General features: G+C 38.4%; 1 protein-coding gene across 1 annotated transcript in view; it reads left to right on the top strand.

The window, feature by feature from the left end:
* The window catches only part of ATRNL1 (attractin like 1), a 602,420-nt gene that overhangs the window by 103,946 nt on the left and 481,060 nt on the right, over nt 1–17,414 (top strand). The window contains exons 11-15 of the mRNA XM_038758614.1: nt 4,814–4,898; nt 6,432–6,640; nt 7,745–7,863; nt 12,360–12,492; nt 14,806–14,987. Coding sequence (XP_038614542.1) covers nt 4,814–4,898; nt 6,432–6,640; nt 7,745–7,863; nt 12,360–12,492; nt 14,806–14,987 — 728 coding nt within the window. The remainder of the gene's footprint in view (nt 1–4,813; nt 4,899–6,431; nt 6,641–7,744; nt 7,864–12,359; nt 12,493–14,805; nt 14,988–17,414) is intronic.

Genomic DNA, 17,414 nt, shown 5'->3' with positions numbered 1-17,414 from the left:
GACAGGAATTGGCTCTGTTGTTATATTGTACACTCCCAAGTGCTTAGTACAGTGCTTTGCACATAGCCTCAATAAATACGATTGAATGAATTCATGTTGGACACAGTCTCTGTCCCACAAGGGGCTCATACTTTTAACTGAGGCCCAGAGAAGTTAAAAGCCAGGAAGAAAAATAAGTCCTTCTGACTCTCCTGCCTGTTGTCTATCCACTATGCCATGCTGCTCCTCTGCTCTCCTGCAGTGGAACTCTCTCCCCTCCCCTCCCCTTTCCGAAGCCTTGGTTCTTTGCCAGGGAGTGTCTAGGAATCACGGCCTGCAGCATGCAGAAGCTGTGCAGGTGGAACCCAGGAGTCCCTGGTTTCAAAGTCGGGAAGTGGGTAAAGGGAGAGAGGCGCCAGACCTTTGGGGAGAAAAGTTTGATAGATTTAGATTAGTGCACTCATGAGGTTCTTGGAATCCATCAATCCTCACCAGGCTGGGAGAGTAGTTCGGAGGAGTTGATGTGGACCCTGGAGGGCAGGAAGAGGCTCTTCGGCGGCACTTCTACGACCACATATCTTGATAAGTTCCTTTTGGGCAGGGATGGTGTCTACCTATTGATAGTATTTAATCAGTAGTGTTTATCGAGCCACCTACCAAGGGCAGGACACTGTCTTCAGTGCTTGGGACGGCACAATAAAGATAGAAGAAACAATCTGTGCCCTCAAGAATCTTCTGGTCTAGCTGGAGAGAAGGAAATAAAAATAATTTTCCGATAGGAAAAAGAAGGAAATGTAGATATGTTGATGAGTGAGTGCTGAAGAAAAAGGATATATAAGATGATTTATACTGAGTGTTAGAGTTGGTTGTGCATAAACAAGTTTGTAGCTAGGGAATATTGTCTGGGAAGAAGCAAAAATTAATTGGATAAATCCTCTTGGAGGTGATGAGATTTCAGAAGAGTTTTGGAGATGGGAAGAGCTGAAGTCCGGCAGATTTGAAGAGGAAGTTTGAAGCAGAAAGGAGGTCCTGAGCAAGGGTTTGGAAGCGGGAGAGGCAAGAACAAGGCTTAGTGTACAGATAATCCTTCAGGAGCTGTTAAAGCTGTTACTGAGTCATCCGTCAACCTTCTCTTCCAGGCTGCAACTTTGATGTTCTGTATACCTTCTACTTTCAAAGTTTTTGATTGTTATGGGAAAAGTTGTGTTCTGATGATAAAAGTTGAGATAAGAATTCACTGAAATTAGACGTAGTCATAGCAGAATTATTAGGAAAAGCAGATGGAAGGAAGTAAGTGCTGATATTAAGCTGACAATGTTAGCTTCCTTCCAGTATGCAGATGCTTGTGGTCCTGTTTGAGCTTTGACTGCCTAAACTCAAGTTTTAGGAATAAATACCCCTCTGGTTCCTTAAATTGGAAAATGGGTAGTTCTGATAAAATAGCAATTTCTTACTCTTCTGTTAAATTAATTTTAGAATCATATGCTACTATCTGTAATGTAGGTCATTTTTATAAATGTATAATATAATTAATGCATCCTGTGTTCTTTCATGATTGTTATGAGCCAAATTTTGTCCCTAGGTGATTATTATTTTTATTATTATTATGGCATTTGGTAAGTGCTTACTATTTGCCAGGCACTGCACTAAGTAGTGCTGGGGAAGAAACAAGCAGATTGGGTTGGATACAGTCCCTATCCTGCATGTGGCTCACAGTCTTAATACCCATTTTACAGATGAGGTAACTAAGGCACAAGGAAGTAAAGTGACTTGCCCAAGGCCACACAACAGACAAGTGGCAGAGCGAGGATTATAACCCATGACCTTCTGACTCCCAGGCCCGTGCTCTATCCACTACGCCATGATTTGGTTAAAAATTTTGTTTAGAAATCTCAATTGTTGTCATCGCCATAGATATAAATTTAACCTTAATTATTGAATCCCAAATTCTTTGGAAACTTTGAAATCCCTCTAAAATTTTGGTTATATATCTTCAACTCATTAACGGATTCCAAAAACATTTTCAGAGACCATTTATGTAGCCAAATGATTGGTCTTTCTCATGTTCCAGAATTGTTTGCCAGCTACAAGAAATCAGCCTTTCTGGAAAGTCTGAAGGACTGTTTTCTTGACAAATCAAGAGTTCTTAGCTTAACTGCATCATCCTACTGTTTTCAAAGGACAAATTTTCAATGATCATGACCAAACTAATTTGATTTTTATGTTACATCTAAAAATATGATGCTTGTCCTCAGCATTGTAATTACTTGGCTCTAGGAATCTAATAAGTTCTAATTAGTTACAAATTGAATTCCCATAGAATATTTTACTTTCAAATAGGTCAGTAGCCTTTGCTCTTTTAGGTGATCGGATATTGACCACTTGATGATTTATTTGTGTCTTGCATGGTATTGATCTTAAGCTGACTAGGAAATGGGGTCTTCCTTTCTTCCCTTTGAGATGGCCACAGCACAGGACCTTCTATGTCTGAAATTAGGATGGTGTGAGCGGGGGGCTGCCCCAACCCTGGAAACTAAAATTCATCCAGGATTTAAAAAAATACTCTTGAGTTCACTTTCCCACCCTCTTGTTTAGCTTTCCTGCCTTGTGTCCCAAGTGAATTGTGCCTTGGTTAGTGGATGATCAATTTGGAAAAATCAAAAGTTAATTAACACCAACATTAAAATCACCTGCCTTTCTACAGTCATCACTTTTCTCTTCCTGTCTAGCAGAGGATTTGGGAGAGTGGGAGAGAGAGTACCATATTCTCCATTAGACATGAATCTTAGGCTATTTAGGAAACTGATAGGTGTTGCTTACCAAACCACTGGCTATTATTTCTGAGAATCCATGGACGATATAAGAAATTCCTGAGGCAGAACGTTTGTGATTTATTTCAGCACCCAGGACAAGAAATACAATTTTTGTTCTTTCCAAGAGCTGGTTTTAGGGGTTCTGGGGCCACCTTTGGGTTTCAAAGGGCCTAGTGTTTGAAGAGCAGAACTCCCTGTTACCACAGTAATCCTTGAACATTTTCACTTCTGGATGGAACTTAGAAGCTGTGATTCCAGGGTCTAACTTGGTTTCAGCCCCACTCAGCAAATTGCCAGCTTACTAATCTTAACAACCCCTCATTTTTACATAGCATCTACTTGCACCATGCTAATTTCTGCCCTTTCCATTAGTACAGTAGAAATAGATGCTTGGTCAGAGCAGACCTGCAAGCGAATATGTCAGTGCAATAGAATTGTCATAATACTTGGAAGGATCAGCAGGAAAAAGGCATGAAAAAGTTGGGGAGTAATCATCAATTGTACTTTGCACTAATGATTTCCCTGTTGTTATCATCAGCAGCAGCAGCAGCATCAATCGTATTTATTGAGCACTTACTGTGTGCAGAGCACTGTACTAAGCGCTTGGGAAGTACAAGTTGGCAACATATAGAGACAGTCCCTACCCAGCAGTGGGCTCACAGTCTAAAAGGGGGAGACAGAGAACAAAACCAAACATACTAACAAAATAAAATAAATAGACTAGATATGTACAAGTAAAATAAATAAATAAATAGAGTAATAAATATGTATAAAACAGTAAATGAAGGCAAGGTGGTCAACTGGAAAGAGAAATTTCTTCACCGATTGGATAATAAAATACTGGAGTGAACTAATAAGGAATTCTGAAGATTCCATCCTGAAAGAACTTGACATTGGTTTGTCTTGAGTGCTTCATATTCGCCTTTACCCGAAGCTGAGGCTAGATCAGGTGGTTCCTTGATTGAGTCATTGATATTTACTGAGCATCTGCAGTGTGGAGAATAATAATAATAATAATGGTATTTATTAAGCGCTTACTGTGTGCAAAGCACTGTTCTAAGCGCTGGAGAGGTTACAAGGTGATGGAGAGGTTACAAGGTGAATACTTTCCTAAACACTTGGGAAAGCACACTGGAGGTGAAAGACACAATTACTTGCTTTCCAAGGAGCTTACAGTCACAGAGTTCCTTTTATCTTTTGATTCTAATATAGCCCCTTGGAGTCTTTTTCTGTTTTGCCCTTTTTCAACATCCGGTACTTAAAAATGCAGTGAAATATTCTTTCTGTTTCTTCTTTAGTGAAAATTCCTGATAGTGGTGTAGTTGTTTTAATGACTCTATAATCAAATTGTACTTCTTTTGGACAAAGCAGACTTAAGTTAGGAATAAATCAACCTTGAATTTAGTGTTCATTTGAGTGAGGTATTTGGGAGGTGCCCTCCGTTGCTTTGGATGATTATACTCTTGTGGCTTACTCTGGTAAACCAGGGAGAGAACAAGGGCATGTAATCATCCTTTGTTCAGGGATGGCCAGCTACAGTGGCAAAGACAGTATTTAGATATGGATGCTCTCTGGCCTTGGGAAACTGGTACCTGGTTGGCATTTGATTAATAACCAAGACAAAAGTAATGAATCAAAGTGAGAATGCCGTTTGGCCCAGGTAATAGTTTGTTGATTTAAAGCAGTAGCATTTTCATTGCCACAAAGCAGGGAGATTTTTCTTAGTGAACTTTAAGAAGGAATAAATGCTACTATGTAGCAATGAATTGTATTATTTTAGAGAGATCTTTTCATTTTAAAGGTGAGTTTGTGGTCTGTGTTTTCTCAGTGTCAGTTAAAGGCAGGTAAAGTTAAAGTCTACAGTGAAAACAGAAAATCTTTTTCAGAGCTTCCTATGGTTAATTTTTGGTTTTGAAAGTTGTGTAGCACAGAATGTTAATTCACATTTATATAGTTAAATCCTGAAATGTAGAAAACAATTAATCTTGTTAAATTTTGTTTGAATTTCCTTCTCTCTTTAGCTTGTGATGAATGGAAAATTTTAAGAAAACCCAATCTTCATAGAGATGTCAACAGATTTGGACATTCTGCAGTTGTCAGTAATGGGTAAATTGCTTTTATTTGCAAATCTTTGCAGTGTGAGTCAGTATGACAGTTCATGCCCATGTTATGCAGTCCTTTTTCATCAGTGCTATTTCACTGTGAGAATACAAATTGTGCTATTTGTTATTGTATCTTACATCTGCCACGCACTCTGCTAAGCATTGGGTAAATACATGATAATTACATCAGACAAAGTCTCTGTCCCACATTAGGCTCATAGTCTAAAGGGGAGGAGACCAGGTGTTTAATCTTTATTTTACACATTAGGAAACTGAGGCACCGAACAGTTAAGTGATTTGCCCAAAGTCACACCACAGGTGGAACTAGGATTAGAACCTGTGTCACCTTTGCACTTAGAATAAATTTACTCACAACTTTTCTGTATATTTAGAATCATAACACTGTATGTTTCCTAAAGACGGTTTGGCCAGTTTTTCTTTCTGGTATTATTCAATGACTTTGTGGCCCTAGAATGAATTGAAAAAAATTTATGAAAAGATGCCACATAAATGAGTCGTATAATGAAAAGTTGAGGATTAATATAGTGGAAGAACGTAACTGGTTTCAGGCAATCAGGATCATGCTGTAAGGAATTCAGAAGGATCTGATAGATAACAAAACTTCCAGGTTTATGTAAAATGAACATAAATTTACATTCTGTTGATTTCACTTTAAAAAAACCTTGATTCTGTGGGGGGTTTTCAAATCCTATCTGTTTTAATGAAAAATTGTATTGCACATCTATTATGGTCTCATGACATTGATCAAGGTGCCTTGATTTTGTTATGAATCTGGATTGTAAATGAGATCAAAATTGTGAGATTATTAGGTATTGGCCTCTTTAATTTTAAAAGGGAAAAAGAGACAGGTCAGGTACATTCTAACATGTCTTTCTGTCAGTTTGGTCTTCCCTAACTCTACCTATCACTTATTAAAAAAATGAGAATCTTATTTTACAGTAGAAAAGCTATAAGTCTGATTTCTACTTATGCAGTCAACTCTACTGATTGTAGAAATATGAGATAAAGCAATGCAGCACTGATTTCACCTTCGAGGCCTAAAAGCAGTGCTGCTTCCTATGTTATGCTTGTTCATTCTCTTCACATAGTTTACCTTAGCTCCAAACCTGGACAAACTGGAAACTCATTGCTTTGCAGCTTTAAAAAGCCTTGTAAAATTTTTAGCAGGGAAATCTTCCAAAATTCCTATCCTACAAGACTTGTAACTCAGCAAACAAATTGCCTGGACTTTCAAAAGCCACATGGGGGGTGCATGTAGCACACCCCACCCCCAGTCCACAGCATGTATATACATATCCCTAATTGATTTTATTGCCTGTCTCCCCCTCTAGACTGTAAGCTCCTTGTGGTAGGGAACGTCTGCCAACTCTGTTATAGTGTACTCTCCCAAGTTCTCAGTACAGTGCTCTGCACACAGAAAGCACTCAGTAGATACGTTTGATTGATAACTCTAAATTGGAAAAAGTGGATTTCCTTCATGTTATTTCTTCAAGATATTTTAACATTGTTTCCATAGGTCTATGTATATATTTGGAGGCTTTTCTAGTGTACTACTTAATGATATCCTTGTGTACAAACCTCCGAATTGTGAGGCTTTTGGAAATGAAGAACTCTGTAAAAATGCTGGCCCAGGGATAAAATGTCTATGGAACAAGAATCGCTGTGAATCTTGGGAGTCTGGGCATACTAATAACATTCTCAGAGCAAAGTGCCCCCCAAAGTCAGGTAAGAAAGAAATTTCCTTCTCTAATTTATTTCCAAGTAATTTGGTATTTGTTAGGAAGCTTCACTTTCCCTGCAGAAAGTTGGAGTGGGAATTCCTTTAATAGTGTTTCTTCTGATGTAACGACAGCCCAATTTTCTATTTGGTTTTTCTCTGTGTAATGTTTTGCTACCAAGAAGACTGAACACTCTGAAAGTCACTGTCGACTTCTCAAACAATCCATGTATTTCATTTCTGAAAGTCTATAGCATGTTTTAGAATGGTCAGCAAGTATGTCTTTGTACATATCTATGTGTATATGTATATGTTCACATTTGAAAAGACATTGCTAATGATGAAGTGTAACTGTAACTGTAAGTTTGATGGTAGGCTGATGGGAAACTGATGATCGTGACATTGTTCACACATTAAGATGTATGCAAATATGTTCCAGTTTACAGTACTGGATGCTACATTTGTTCTTGCTACCTAATCTCACAGCCCTCTGGAAGCTTCCATTTTAATGAAGCCACTCCTTGTTTGACTGCTGTGCAGCTGAATTGTCTAAAATGGTGCTTTATTGCTCCTTAAAATACTTTTTATGTCTTTGCTTTCATCACGTCATTGGATCAATCAGTGATACTTATTGAGTGCCTACTCTGTGCAGAGTACTGACCCAAGAGCTCTGCACACAGACAGCTGTTCTGGCACCCTGTTGTCACCCATTTTCCTCTCAGGTCCATCACAACGAAGCTTTATTGACATGAGCAGAGGTCCAGTGTTAGTGGATTGACTCATTCCAAAGCCTGTGATCCATTGAATTCAAGTAATAAGATTTAAAGTTCTGAACTTTTCCCTAACCCAGAACAGAAGTTATTGAGCTGCAGAGAGAGTGCTCCAAACACACCAATTCACAGTGCAAATGAAAGGAAACTATATGGTCGATTTCCTATTTGGTCGATTTCCTATTTGGTAACTTCTTCGACTGAAGGTCAAACAGAATCAAAAAGTGGATGTTCCTATCTTAGGACAGCTGTTACAAATGTATGAAATGAAGTTAAGAAATGTTCCTGTGCCATTTTCTCTTTATCCCCAATGATTTCTTTTGTGTCCCATTTGAATTACAGCTGCTGCAGATGACAGATGTTACAGATATGCAGATTGTGCTAGCTGTACTGCCAATACAAATGGGTGCCAGTGGTGTGATGATAAAAAGTGCATTTCAGCAAACAGTAACTGCAGTATGGTGAGTGTTTTAAATACATGACTTTGAGTTTCATAATTCTTTGTGACCATTGGCTCACCATATACCAGGATTTAATGACGTTGCATATTGTACATCAGACACGATAAAAATAGTCGGTACAAATGAGATGTGAAAATTTGAATCTTTTACTAAGTTAATATATTTTCATATGTTCACCTTCTTTCTGTTTTCAGTGGCAGTTGTCCAGAATTCAATCAATCAATTAATCAGTGATATTTATTGAGTGCTTACTATGTGCAAAGCAACATAGTCTAGTGGATATTTCATGGGCCTGCAGGCAGAAGGACATTGGTTCTAATCCTGGCTCTGCCACTTGTCTGCCAGGTGAACTTGGACAAGTCATTTCACTTCTCTGTGCTCACTTACCTCATCTGTAAAATGGAGATTAAGACTGTGAGCGCCAGCTAAGACCAGTGCGGGATCCACAGTTCTGGCCATGTTGTGCCTCCAGAAGTATTCACTTACTAATCTCCGCCTTCCATGGTCATATTTGCCCACCAGCCACCTCTAGCACTTATGTATAGCTGTTTGTGCCGAACACTTTTTTTTGATGATTTTATTTTTATCAATTTTAGTCCAGTTTCTTATTGTATGTCTATACTCTGTATTTGCCTATCTCATTCATATTGTAAGTTCCTTGAGGGCAGGACCTCAGCCTTTTAATTGTATTGTGTACTCCCAAATTCAGTAAGTGTTCAATAGAAGCTGATCCTGATGCTGTGGATGACGCTGTGGAAGATAGTGATCAATCTGCCAGCATTTATTGAGCACTTATTGTGTGTGCAGGGAACTTATCAATCTCCTTTTTAATGGGGTTGAAAAGAGGGCTGCAAGTAGATAGGACCGCCTCTAATGATTTACATTTGTCAGTACTACACATTTTTCAGGAGCAATAATTAAATTTGGTTTCACCCTGTGATATAATTAGAAGACCGAAGACCCTAGTAGGAATCCTTGGAAACATTGTCAGGTTAAATATAAGTCAAAACTTAACAGCAAGAATGATTACATATGCAATCAAGGAAAAAAGAGAAAACCCACTTCTCAGATTTACCTAAAAGTCTAGAGCATTCTTATGAAATTGGGTGATATGTTTGTTGATGCTATGTGAAAATAATATTCTGAAGGTGAAAAGTAAAATAGAAGATAGATAAAATTGTAATGATGGTATTTCAGTATTGCACAAATATTAGAGGTAGATGGTTTTAGGTAACGTATACTATAATCACAATAAAGCATTTTAGATACATTCAGTCATAACTTTGAAGTTTCCTGACTGCTTTATAAAAATATACATTACCATTTCTATTCCTATTTACAAATTACCAATGAGGTGTTTCTAAAGAGTAATTTGGAAATCGGAGTTGAGGAAATTAGGAGTGGAAATATAATAAAAACACTATTATAACAATTTTATTAGAACATTATTAGATTAGAACAGTGTTGAAACAAATAGAGCCCTTTGAATCTCTTGTTATATTGTCAAAATCCTGGAATTAGTCTGTTTTAGAAATTTATGCAAAAGAAAAGATGAATGTACATAATCTTTAAAATTCAATTCTATGTAGAATGTTGAGAATTTAGTTCATAAAATATCTTTCTGGCTTAAGAATTTGGTTTTGGTGATGATTTTTCCCAAGGAGAGTATTAGTGCAGTATAATACAAGGAATAGATGGTATTCCCTTGTAATTTTAAGTTCTTGGTATTGTGTCTGTTAGATAGTTTGTCACTGTCTCTTCTGATAAAGCCAGATGAAATACCAATGTGCACAGAAAGGTCTGTGAACTTTTAGTATGAATTCTGTGTGTGTATGTATTACCTGATAAAGGCACATTTTTTTACTGCATTAGAGTATATATGGGATAGAGTGGTTCAGTAGCTGCTTATCTTGCTAATATTTATTTTAAACTTTTCCTGTCAGTTTACTCTAGTAAAAATCAAAAAAGTAATGAGTTATTTTTGGTGTTTGTTTTCTAATTCATTCATTCATATTTATTGAGCACTTAGTTTATTGAACACTGTACTATGCACTTGGGAAGTACAATTTAGCAACAGAGACAATCCCTGCCTCTACTCTGTAGGTCCATAAGAAAATCAGGTAGTTTCAAAATAATGGAACTCTTTCTTATTTAAAAAAATGTGTTTGACAATGTGATTGAACTTTAATTTCAACAACTATACTAGATTTCCAGTTAGGTATTTGTTGCAGTCTTTAATAGTAAAAAAAGTAGGTTGATGTGGATAATGATTCCCATCCCTAAACTGAATTGCCTTATAGTGCTACTTGGTTTCCTATTTTTACATGTTGATAAGGCACTCCATAGAAATTTTGTTTGATCATTGATGTATAGGAGATGATCCAGATGATTCTTGTACAGAATTATAAAATATTTAATCTGTATCCTAGTGAACCTAGAACGAGAACTCTGTAAAGCCAAAAAAATTGTATTAGAAAGATCATTATAAATGTATTGAATACCTACAAACAACAAGTGAGGTTTGGGTCAATCATTACAAAACAGTGTGAGGGTTGATGCTCCTGTGATTATGTTTATGCAGTAATGTAAAGGAGAGTGTATCTTAAACCATGCAAAAATTTTCCATTCAAGTATAGTTATTGTATGCCTGCTGAGTGCAAGGCACTGCATGAAGTTGTTTTTTTTAAAACTAATGGACATAGGTGCTTTCTGCGTGCCAGGCACTATACTCACCACAGGGTAGATACAAGTAAATCAGGTTGGACATATTCCCTTTCCCACATAGGCCTCACAGTCTTACTCCCCATTTTACAGATGAGGGAACTGAGGCCCAGAGAAGTTAAGTGACTTGTCCAAGGTCACACATCAGACACGTGGCAGAGCCAGGATTAGTTAGAACCCAGGTCCTTCTGACGCCCAGGCCCATGCTGTATCCTCTAGGCCATGTTGCTGCTTCTGTTCTTGGAACATGTTCAAGGAAGGTAATTCCGACAGGTTCCCAGGTCCCCAGGCTGGCAGAGTGGCAGCCTGGCAGGTGTGCGACCTATTTGAAATGAATGCATACGTTTTGTACAGACACAACCCACTAATGGCCAGGCTATCCGTAGCACTTGGCTAATAAGCTGTCCTAAAGATATCAACCTCCACTAGATTGTAAGTTCCTCGAGGACAGGCATCATGTCTCCCAACTCTATGGATTGTATCCTCTCAGTGCTCTGCACTATGTGCTCATTAAATAGCTTTGCCCTGGAAGCAGTTACTGCCTTTGCTGTATCCATTAGCCAGGTGTACTTCAGGATCCTCGCTGGGAGTGTCCACCTTGCAGTACACCCAAGATGGTTTTTCAGTCAGAAACATTGATAACTGGTGATTGCACTCGAGTAGGCTGACCGTCACAGGCCTAGGATACAGTCTCCTTATTTGGGAATTTTACAGCTAGACCAACAGCAGGGCTGTGTTCATAATAATAACAGTAACAAGAGCAGTAATGCTAGAGCTGCACACATCATAATAGGTAAGCACATACTGTGCTTTATTTTCTGCTTTGGGGTTTGTTTCCTACCCACTTTTTGACAATGCCCACCAATCTGTTGGCCTTTTTAGCTGCTGCCATCTATTGAGCCAGGAATGTAAAAGAACTGTCAATAATAACTCCAAGATCTCATTCCTGAATTGTGGGTGATCCAAGCCCAGCATCATGGGTTTGTAATTTGGATCATTTTCTCATAGAACATCACCTTCACTTGTTTACACTGAAGCTCATCTACCATTTTTGGCCCACTCAGCTTTATGAGGCCTTCCTGCAGTTTATCTCCATCTGCATGACATTTCACCACCTGGAAGAGTTTAGTGTCATCTGCAAATTTTGACATTTCACTGCTCTCCATTTCTTCTTCCAAGTCATTTTTGACTACGTTAAATGAAAATTGTCCTAGCACAGTTCCCCGAGTAACCCCATTATTTATGTTTTTCTATCCCTAAAAGTGGCCATTTATTCCTTTCCCTGTAGCTTATTTTTTATCCAGATTTCTATGATGGAAGAACATCCAATCAATGATTACTGGGGTTTTTTTAGTGCCTTTGGCATAGAACCCTGTCACAAAGTCAGTTGAAAATCTAGTTAGGAAAGTAGCTGGTAACCCAGTTCTAGGCTGCTGCTACTTAGGAAACTCCTGAGGTGCTTGTGGAGCAGGGAATGGCCTGAAGGGTATTTTCTGGCAGAAATGCCAGAAGCAGCTTCTGACAGCTACAGAAGCAGGAGCTTGCCTATATCTTTCTGTTTCAGTGCTGCTGCTGCTGGCTGATTGTCCTGTGAGGGCTTCACATGACTTAGCAGTGGGTCACATGTTGCCTTGGGGCTTCCAGGTAGACATTCAACTCATTGCTGCATGTGTTGATTTGGAGTGGTAGGTCCTTGACAGATAGTTCTCCGATTTGTCTGTGTAATCCTTTGTAAAGGTGAAAATTAACCCTTAATTTTTTCTTTTTTTTTTTAGTCAGTCAAAAACTACACCAAGTGCCATGTGAGAAATGAACAGATTTGTAATAAGCTGACCAGCTGCAAAAGTTGTTCATTAAACCTCAACTGCCAGTGGGATCAGCGGCAGCAAGAATGTCAGGCTTTACCAGGTACAGAAATATAAGTGTCCCAGCTGACAACTATAGTAATTTAAGTGAAAGTCCTACTGTAAAGCATGGCATAGTGAACCTGTGTTCAAAGCCCAGCTCTGCCAATTTGTTACTGTGTGGTCTTAAGCCAATCACTTAACTTCTCTGTCCCTCTGTTTCCTCACTGTACAATGGGGACTGACTGTGAGCCCTATGGCGAAAAGCAGCTGTGTCCAAACTGATTTTCTTGTATCTACCCCAGCATCTGTTACAGTGCTTAGCATGTAGTAAATGCTTACCAAATGCAATAATGAAAATATAAAATAATAATAGTAATAAAAAATAGAAATTTTTCCCTATGAAGTTTACTTTTGTAAATCGTGACCAGCAAGATACTTTTCTGGTGAGAAGTGCAAAATTAACCTTTCCTTACTTTATGATTCTTTTTTACTCTGGTCAAAATACAGGCTTTTAACTAGAACATTCTCCATGCAGTGTCATTCTATTTGTCACTCTTATCCTGTTTTTTAAATTTGTTGATGTGTTCATTTTTTAAGGTATGTAAAATATAAGTGGTGTGTGTTGCAAATATCTGTATTTAATGCAAGAGCATGTAAAAGTCGAATGTCACATGGGTAATATTTACCATTTAAATTCATGATGTAAGAAATGTGTACCTGCCATTTTAAATCTTAAATCAATGAAAGGTAATTGAGTGAGATTGTCTTTTGGCCATATTATACTCTCCCAAGTTCTTAGTACAGTGCTCTGCACACAGCAAGTGCTCAATAAATACAGTTGCATGGTTGATTTCATGACATTCAAGCCAAAAAGATGCCAGAGCAATCATCCACTGTCTGTGTGGTGAATACTTGAGGGAAGGCTAGACCGATGCATTGTTTATGATGATTTAATTGAGATACAAAGATGCATCAGGAATTTATCTATTTTTAAAATTTGTAGGAGGTGCCAATCACCTTGATCTTGAGCATAATGAACAAATGGTGCAAGGAAGGCAATAGTAATTTATTTCCTTGGTTGATTTTTAAAAATGCTAGGTCAAAGTAGGATTGATCAGATGGGCCTTGCATCATTTTCTGAAGGAGATTTAATAGTTATGGACTCTCAATGATCAGGAGGGGAAAATGAGGATCCTGAGCCCACCAAAGGAAACATCCTGCTCATAAAACTTCAGCTCCAGGAAATGCTAGGAAGAATAGCCCGGCAGAGCTCACTTTTTGCAAGTTGTATAGGGCGAGAGATAGCAGCATATAAGGTACCTTGGACCAAAAATGTGAAGGACTTTATGGAAGAACAACCTTGAACAAGTCACTAAGCTTCTCTGTGCCTCAGTTACCTCATCTGTAAAATGGGGATTAAGACCCTGAGCCCCAGGTGGGACAGGGACTGGGTCCACCCTGATTAGCTTGTATCCAGCCCACCACTTGGAACAGTGCTTGATGCATAGTAAGCACCTAACAAATACCATTAAAAAAACTATTGGCATGTTATTCACTCATCTACAATCTCTTTTTCCTTTTATCAGTAAAATTAGATCATTAACTAGTTAGATTATTAACTCACTGAGAGCAGAGATTGTATCTTTTTTTTGTCTGTTGTATTCCTCTGAGAATTCGGTATAGTGCTCTGCAAACACTAGGCACTCAATAAATGCACTGAATGATTGATCATGGGCCTCAAAGATGATATCAATTAAGTGATTGTCTTATTAGAATGAGATACTCATTTGACTGTATCAAACCTTTGAGCATTTTTAAGACCAGAGGAGGTTTATAATGAGGAATTTTTTGGATTCATTAAGGCAGCAAATATAAAAATGTTTCCAGGAAAGTTAATGGTGTTTGTGTTAAGCACTTACTATGTGTCAAGCACTGCTCTTTGAGCTGGGGTAGATAAAAGTATATCAGTTGTCCCACATGGGGTTGACAGTCTAAGTAGGAGGGAGAACAGGTACTGGATACCCATTTTACAGATGAGGAGACTGAGGCTCAAATAAGTTAAGTGACTTTTCCAAGGTCACACAGCAGGCAAGAGGTGGAGCCAGAATTAGAACTCAGGCCTATGCTCTTTCCACTAGGCTATGCTCTTCTCAAATATAGAGAATTTTAGAAATCGTAGCCTATCGTATATAGTTGCAACACTTTTAACAAGATTGAACGTTCTAAATTTGAAGTGTATTATAAGAAAGGAATTGATCTAACATTGATGATTTTGTTTGCCTTAAAACATATCCTTATTAGAAATTTAGAAATCAGAAAATGAGTGTTTTTTGGTAGAAACTTTGAAATTCATTTTCTGCATTTTATTCACTAGCTCATCTTTGTGGAGAAGGATGGAGTCATGTTGGAGATGCTTGTCTTCGTGTCAATTCTAGCAGGGAAAACTATGACAATGCAAAGCTTTATTGTTACAATTTGAGTGGAAACCTTGCTTCATTAACAGCGTCAAAAGAAGTGGAATTTGTTCTGGATGAAATACAGAAATACACACTTCAGGTAACTCTGATTATATATGATTAGATATTATGGTTAAGAACTACAGAGCTTTTTAAGATACCGTAAACCATTCATTAAACTTAAATTCACTTCCCTTCCTATTAGTATTTTGGAAATCAAGGTGGAACTGATTTCAGCAATGAACCAGCTAAAGATGAAGACTGTGGCACATTTATTTGGTGCTGGATATTTCCAAATTGCCTCTTATTTTTCTCCCAGCAACTAGCGCTTTTCAATGACTATCAAATTAAGAGGTTCTGAAATTATAATTTCAGAAGTCATTTCAAATTGTGATAGTTTCAAGGCAAGCTGAGTTTTGTAGAATGAAAAGATTGGATTAAAAGCGGTTCGTTGCCGTGGGGCAAGTGTTCAGTTCTGCATTACACTTCAATTCCAGGTGGATGATAACATGAAATGCGACATTCTGAATTTAAGGAGGTCTTTGTTTCAAGGATGGTGAGGCACAGAGTTCTGATCTTCAAAGTTTGTAGGACTGTTTATCACTTGAGAATGCGTATCCCAAACATTGTGTATGCAGGCATATTTCCACTAGACGATTATTATAGAGAGAGGCATTGGAGAGATAGGAAAAACAAAGAGCTAAGAGTCACGGAAAAAGCATGGATAATCACATGAACACAAGGATGCTGTGCCTGGTAGATCAAGCTGTAATTTACTTGTCAGGCCACTGTGGTCCAGTGGCTGGCTCTTCATGCGGGCAGGGAATATGTTTATTACATTGTTTTATTGTACTCTCCCAAGCTGTCAGTACAGTGCTCTGCACATTGATTGATTAAAGCGTATCATGGCAATCAGTTAGTATTAAGATGACCACACCATTGACAGCTCGTCTGGGCATGTCATTGCCTTAATTGCTGTGACCCTGCAGTACTTTAGGACCTTTGCTACAGTGGCAGGATTGCCGCTCTGTGCTGGCTAGTGCCCACAGACAACAAGAATGGAATTGGTCAAGTTGTTTCCTATCTTCAACACGTGATGATGATGATGATGATATTTGCTAAGCACTTACTATGTTCCAAACACGGTTCTAAGCACTGGGGTAGATACAAGGTAATCAGGTTGTCCCACATGGGGCTCACAATCTTAATCCACATTTTACTGATGAAGTAACTGAGGCACAGAGAAGTTAAGTGGATTGCCCAAGGTCACAGAGCAGACAAGTGGCGGAGCTAGGATTAGAACCTACGACCTCTGACTCCCAAGCCCATGCTCTTTCCACTAAGCCACGCTGCTTCTCAACAGTGATGCCAACAGTCTGCAAATCAGTTACCTGGAGGGTCCCAATCACGATCCTGGTAGCATTTTCCTCCCCACATTCTGCTTACTGGAGTCGTTTAGGGTTTGAATAAGCATTGGAGGCTGACCTTCCAGTCCACAATGATCCAAATCCTTTTGCTAAAATATCATAAATGTTAATCACAGTTAGGCTAACCACACACATTTGGGTACTAAAGTCCCAGCACAATAGTATGTGCTGGACATTGACAAGGCCCCACAGCTTTGGTTCATCTAAAGGGAATAAAGTCATGGTTTTCTTCTTGGAGCTCTCTTTTTATATAGCCTTGGGATTTTTCCTCTCTAAAAACAAGGCAGCAATGTTCTGCTTTGTAACACTGTTCAATTCCTCTGTCTGCTAAAATGAGACCTGACAAATGTGGTTCACTATAAACTAAAATCTCTAGTTTTTGCCAGTCATTGCTAGGTTAGGGTCTTCGGTCTCCAAGTCACACAGTTGACAAGTGGCGGAGCCGGGATTAGAACCCATGACCTCTGACTCCCAAGCCCATGTGCTTTCCACTGAGCCATGCTGCTTCTCAAGGTACAGGGGTAGATTACAAGCTAATCAAATTGTTCACAGTCCATGCCCCGATTTGCTTGTATCCACCCGGGGCTTAGTACAGTGGCTGGCAAAAAGTAAGTGCTTAATAAATACCACAATTATTATTATTAATTATGTCAGAATTCCAACTAATATTTGTGTGGTGTTCTTTTTCTATAGAAGTGTATAAATGTGGTAATGTACAAGAAACTGTAGAGTTGACGATTTGCTGATTAGTTTTATTGTAGGTGAGGGATTAGGGGATGGTTATTTTTTTTTTTTTTGGATTGTCAGCCTCTAGAAAGATTTCAAAACCAGAAACTTCTGCAAGGTGACATCCCGCCAAGTGTATCTCTATTTAAATGAATTATGTGCCAAGCCAGTCCAGTTTTCCAAATTTGAGATAACTCACCTCCCGTCACAAAGGTAGACAAATTCATGTGCTTTAAAGGGATATCTTGGGTTAAAAAATCATTTACTTATCAAAAACTTGTAATGAAATGTTACAGTGATTTATGCCAGACTGCCATAAGTTGTCTTAAAAAAAAAAGTAATTTCTCTTTCATTTCAAGCTGCCTGTCCAGTTC

This window comes from Tachyglossus aculeatus, chromosome 16 (assembly GCF_015852505.1).
Source record: "Tachyglossus aculeatus isolate mTacAcu1 chromosome 16, mTacAcu1.pri, whole genome shotgun sequence".
In the NCBI taxonomy this organism is placed as follows: domain Eukaryota; kingdom Metazoa; phylum Chordata; class Mammalia; order Monotremata; family Tachyglossidae; genus Tachyglossus; species Tachyglossus aculeatus.
This window is presented reverse-complemented; position numbering and strand designations above follow the sequence as displayed.